The 5,499-nt window shown below is 49.7% G+C and overlaps 2 protein-coding genes across 7 annotated transcripts in view; one reads left to right on the top strand and one right to left on the bottom strand.

The window, feature by feature from the left end:
* Cluap1 (clusterin associated protein 1) overlaps positions 1-2,609 on the bottom strand; it is a 34,360-nt gene extending 31,751 nt beyond the window's left edge. For 2 of the 3 annotated variants that reach the window (XM_021185205.2, XM_029470827.1), the window contains exon 1: positions 1,416-1,906. In XM_021185205.2, coding sequence (XP_021040864.1) covers positions 1,416-1,437 — 22 coding nt within the window. In that variant the 5' untranslated portion in view covers positions 1,438-1,906. Of the gene's footprint in view, positions 1-1,415; positions 1,907-2,551 lie in introns of those variants that run through there. The other variant, XM_029470828.1, reaches the window with a different exon arrangement.
* C16H16orf90 (chromosome 16 C16orf90 homolog) lies at positions 1,881-4,983 on the top strand. Of its 4 annotated transcripts, none has more exons than XM_021185213.2 (4): positions 1,915-2,129; positions 2,450-2,586; positions 3,393-3,746; positions 4,288-4,983. In XM_021185213.2, the coding sequence occupies exons 2-4, from the start codon at positions 2,568-2,570 to the stop codon at positions 4,443-4,445; spliced, it is 531 nt and encodes a 176-aa protein (XP_021040872.1). In that variant the 5' UTR covers positions 1,915-2,129; positions 2,450-2,567; the 3' UTR covers positions 4,446-4,983. The 4 variants fall into 4 exon arrangements, with proteins under 4 accessions (XP_021040873.1, XP_021040872.1, XP_021040871.1 ...); XM_021185212.2 differs by having other exon boundaries at positions 2,447-2,586; XM_021185214.2 differs by lacking the exon at positions 2,450-2,586 and having other exon boundaries at positions 1,881-2,129.
* Positions 4,984-5,499: the final 516 nt, after the last annotated feature.

Here is a 5,499-nt window from a genome sequence, read left to right as displayed (position 1 = left end):
AGAGCAAGAAAGCAAGAAAACAACCAACATTTCTGAGTTCTTACAATATGCTGAGATCTTGACCATGGTTCCTGGCTATATAATGTCTACTCATGCTTACGGGTATTCAAAATATACATTCAGCATTCCAAACAATCTACCTGGGCAACAAAGCAGGGCAGGCAGACTGTGCTAGGTCACAAAGAGAGAGATGGTAGAAAGATAGGAAGCATCCTTCCCTTATTTCTTTCCTCTCTCTTTCTCACATATCCCATATATATATTATATATATATATATATATATATATATATATCCCTTATATTGCAGCTTTCCCTTATACCTCTATGAAAGGAGTCAGGTTTTGCCTAAACACTCCTTTTAGCTCAGTAGTAGCTATCAAGTTCTCCACTGTTATAAATGGTGACACTCTCATAGATTACACACTATACAGCATTTATTTAAGGTAAAAAAAAATTATAAACCAGTATAAATTCTGAAATACTCCTTTTAAATATTCTTTCCAGTACAATGATCACTATTCAATGATCCCAGTAAAGTGCTAGCCTCATCAAAAACTATGTGGGACAGTCATAATTACACTGTTTCAAATACCGTCAAACCCCAGACAACACGACCCTAATAGCTGCTACTCTTCTGTAAGTGAAGTAAGATTTTTAGGTCACACAGTCCCATCACTCTAGCTGTATGAACCAGGGGTAGCTATACTACTTAACTTGCAGTTAAAACTAGGAACAATAAGAGTGAAAAATAATTGCCTGCCACAAAAAGGATGCTTCCCCCAGAGAGTATAACGAATAAGAGTACTCCGCTTCCCCACTCTCTAGCCAAGTTCTCTGCTCAGTATTTGGCGTTCAGGCAAGCTGGATTCAAACTCTAAAGCCACTCGTTCAATTACTTTGACCTCTTGCTGCCTGTTTCATCTCTAAACCAGGGCACAAAACCTGCTAGGAGTAAATGAAATATTGCCCACATAGAGAACAGCATATGACTGATTGTAACATACAAACAAACAAAACAAACCCTCAAAAATGAACAAAACAACCTAGCAGCACTAGCCATTCATTCATCCGGCCACTTCCTCAGCTTTACTGGTTCTTTCTACAAACTAAATGCAGAACTCGTCTCCATTTCCCCAAGACCTTTCTAATGCGGCTGCAAATGTGGCCGTGACAACCAGAGATAAAATGAGGTAAAATTAAACATTTAGTTCTTCAGCGGCTCGAGACACATTCCCAGTGTTCTAGCTACACGTGGCCAGTGACGGACCGAACTTTCCAAAGGTGCTGTAAAGTTCTGTCAGCCCCTGGCTGGCCCAGGGACCACCGGCCCGCCTGGGCCCACGGCTCTGGCAGGGGTCCAGCAGAGGAGTCTCGAGATCCTGGGAAGCCTACGGGAAAGCCGGGTGCAGCCTTACTGCGGAGGTCGCGGAAAGACATGGCGCTCTGGTCCCCAAGTGTCCACTGGGGCGCCGCTGCTCGTCTCTGCAGAGTTCGCAGGCCCAGCGCTCTCCGGTCTCTATGGCAACACTCAGAGGCCTTGGACAGCGTGCGGACCAGGCCAAACAGGACAGGAAGCGAAGAGGCGTGGTGAGCGCAAGCGCAGGACACAGACCAGCAGGTGGCGCCAAGCACCTTGCGAGCTGCGCAACGTCATAGTCTTTCAGAGAGCGCTTTTGGCTCCGGTCCCGTTGGAACTCTCATTGCCTCACTGATATATAGAGCGCATTATAACCTTTTGTGACCGAGTCTCCTTTGTATTTGTAAAAGCATAGCTAAACCCCGCAGTCGAAGCCGCATAAAAGTATCCACAGAATGACAGGAACGAAGATACCCTACCCTGGGCAGAATTCGAGACCTGTACCCGGAAGGCTTTTGTGCACGCACAGCTAGTCAGTATTCCCGACAAGCCGGAAATTGGCGCCCAGACTCGTGCGCCAGAGGTTGCCCTGGAAACTGTGGAGCGAGGTAGTGCTGGTGTACCACGCCTCGGGTGTCGGGGTCAGCACAGGCTCTACAGAGAACTCTCCTTGGTGACTGCTACGAGTCGAGGACAACCGCGACAAAAGCAGGGCTGGAGAGAGGAGAGCTGAGCTGAGCCAGGAAGGGTGGGCGACGAGGAAGGAAAATGGGTAGGCGCATGAAGTAAAGGTGCCCTTGGCTAGAACACGGTGGTACAGAGCAAGAGTAGATACTTAAGGAGAAAAGTATGTGGGGTAGGGCCATACATTCGTGGCTAGTCTAACATGGGGGACAATGCATTTGAACAGTCTTTGCAACAAATGGTTTCGAAACAATGAGCAATCCATAGCAAATTAGTATCTATGTACAAAAACAATGGTTCATACACCTAGATGTAAAACCTAGAACTAAATTTTCTATAATGAAACATAAAGAGTTGCGGTGGAGTTAAGATTCTAAAGAACCTGTAGTTTTATATTTCTACCAGCAGAATAATTGTTCCAGTTTATCAGAATGCACAGGAAAAAAAATTGGCATTATCTACATATTGCTTAACAACCTATGAGAAAATGGATAATTAGACAAGTGTTACCCAGAACCATCTCAGCATGATTCAGATCTCTACAGGTTTGTTCTCCAAATCCTCGGTCTCCCTGCCACAGATGAGGAAGCCTAGCGAATGACTTTCCAGCATACCAAAGCCAATTTGTCTTATGTGGCTTGCTCTGAATCTAACATCAGCAAATTTACCCTAGGTTTCTGATCTCTTCCCTTGCCCTCCTCCCTCCTTGCCCCTGACATGATACCATCCTCTCCTAAACTAGGGGGTCCAGGAAGACTAGTTTTTTCTGTGACATCATAAGGACCAGTTGCTATGGGAGACCTGCAGATCCACCCCCTAGACAGGGGAGAGCAGGCCCTACTGCACAGAAGGCCTGGCCACTCCTCCCCCACCATACTGGCCCTCCATGGAAGCCTTGGTCTGTGCATTCTCTGAGCTTCGAATAAGAGAAGGTGCCTGGCTGCAGGGAGGAGCAGCAGCAGAGATGCCACATTGTCCCAACCTGGGCCCAAAGCTACCGGGGAGAGCCCAGGGATATGCATGCTTGGGAAGGGAGTAACTCCTGATCTAGGCTATATGACTGGGCCAGGCATGTCCTCTTGTACCAACTGTGCTTATACACACTGGTGCCAGCATACTCTTTTAAAGAGTAGAGAGCACAAAACGAGCTTGAAGTGCTCAACGGGATCTCAGTGCCAAAGTCTTGGGCTGCTTGGGCGCCTCTGTTAGGGGAGCAGCGGAGTAGTGGGAATAGACAGGAACTGAGGCTGGATAGCCAGGGAGTAGAAGCTACGTATGAGTTGGTACTTGCATTTCCCCCAGATGCTGGTCCCATTGGCCATCACCCTCCTGCTCTCTCTCTCTCTTGCAGATGCAGTGAGCTGGGCCCCAGGACGCCCCAGCCACCCTGACACACCACCCAACATCTATGAGGGAGGGTTGGGGGCCCAGCAGCAGCAGGGCCCCAGTGCCCAGGGAAGCAAGCCCAAGAACTTCCGACTGCGACACCTCCGGAGCCTGGCTCTCTACCTGCCAGGCCACATGCAGCCTGCTGGCCAATGTGGAAGCCACTGGCTAGGCCGGCTCATGGCTGGGGGCAGCCTGACACGGCCTGAAGGCTCGCCCTGGCCCCTGGACCTGCCACAGGGGACCCTGGGTCCAGGTAACAGCCATTGCTCAGCCCTTCTGGAAGCCCACCTGCCCAGGGACAGCCTGGGAAATACAGGTAAGCTCTGTTAAGGCAGGACTGAAGACATGAAAGAAAGACTGAAGGGAACTCAAATGGGCCTTTTCATTTCCTAGCCTTCTGCCAAGAACTAGGAAAGGATGCAGTGGCCAGGACACACTAAAATAATGTCATGCTCCAGGGGCCAAGATCTTGTTTAATTTTTTTTTTTAATCCGCGTTGCCCAATTGATTCAGAACATCAATGTACACAATAAGTCCTTTGAAGTCTCAGGACCACAGCAAAAGCCTGTTGGGATGTGTACAGCAGAGGAGACAATCTGGGATAGGAGTTCTGGGTTCCTATCCTCTCTATTTTGATGGACCTTGGACAACTTTGCCTCAGTTCCTTCATTTTACAAATGAAGGATTCATGACATTTCAACTTTGACCCACTGACATCCTTTCCTCACCCTCACTAGTTCTTTCAAGGAAGTAGTGCCAAGCCCTTCAACTGCCTTGAAGGTTGTAAGGGCCGAGAACCCCAAGGTAATGTTTTAGATTGGGCCCCTCTGAGTGACTTCTCTTTCCTTTTTCCTCAGCTTCCAGTTCCAGCATGGACCCAGCCAAGGGTGTCCCCTCCCAGTCTGGTCCCCCTGAGGGCTTGGGACTCAGGCCCAAGAGGTCCTGGAGAGCCTTGGAGGAGACCATGTGTCCCTTGTGCAAGAGAACCCGCTCTGGGGCCTTGGAGAGGACATAGGAGCCAAAGTGCCAGGGCCGGGGAACAATAGGGGAAGGATGGCCGAGGAGGAGGAGGCCAGGGTTACTGGGGAAGGGTTCGTCCCAGCGGCAGTCCTCCCCATTGAGATGGCCCCCAGAGTTGCCCAGCACGAGACCTGGGCTAGTCTGGGGAAAGCATGAGGAGGGAGGGAGGAAGGAAGAAGAACCATGAGAGGGACAGAAGAAATGGAATGTCCATGCCCTTGCAGCCTGCCCAAACTCCGGTCAGCCACTTGTACCTGGGAGGTCAGGCCGAGCAGAGAATCGGGTTCCTGAGAGGCCAGGAGTCCTCAGGTCTAATCTCAGTAAAAGCCAAGGCCTGCACCTTCTTGTCTGTTTGTCATTAAGCCAATCCAGTCAACATAGTCCTGCATCCATTCCAGGGGTTACATGGAAAGTCAGAGCCAGGTCCGGGGAGGCTTTGTGGATGAGAGGCTGCTGAAAGTGACAGCTCTGGCAGGCAAGCAGCGTCTCAATAGGCCTAAACAGGACATGGCATTCCGGGCCAAAGGGACGAAATGGGGGTCTAGTTTAAAGAAGGAACCAGGACACCAACCAATGCAGATGTGTTGGCCTGGACCCCGCACTGTCCACATAAAGGTTTTAGATGAGTCTATGGCCCCACAGGAGCCCATCAGGACTGGCACAAGTATTCTTTCAGCTGGACTAGATTTCAGGTACTTGGACCAAGTCTTTGTTGTGATGTTCTGTTGCCTCCCAGTAATGCCTTCTCCCAGGCTGTGACCACCTAAATTAATTGTCTCCAGATAACATCAACATCCACACAGGTTGTGAACATGACCAAGGCCTCTGCTGACCATGTGACTTAATTACCCTTGGAGCCTTGTCTAAGCTATGATGCAGGTGGAGGACAGGAGAATTGGAAAAAAACTATAAAGTTGCCCACATGGCCCAGGTCCTACCTCCAAGCTGAGAGCTGACAGTGCTGGTATGACCTGGCAGACAGCTGCTAAGGACCTGTAAGAAACAGGCCAGTGAAGCCGTGCGTGGTGGCACACACCTTTAATCCCAGC

This window comes from Mus caroli, chromosome 16 (assembly GCF_900094665.2).
Source record: "Mus caroli chromosome 16, CAROLI_EIJ_v1.1, whole genome shotgun sequence".
Lineage (NCBI taxonomy): Eukaryota > Metazoa > Chordata > Mammalia > Rodentia > Muridae > Mus > Mus caroli.
The sequence above is the reverse complement of the archived record's forward strand: the minus strand, read 5'-3'. Positions and strand labels throughout refer to the sequence as shown.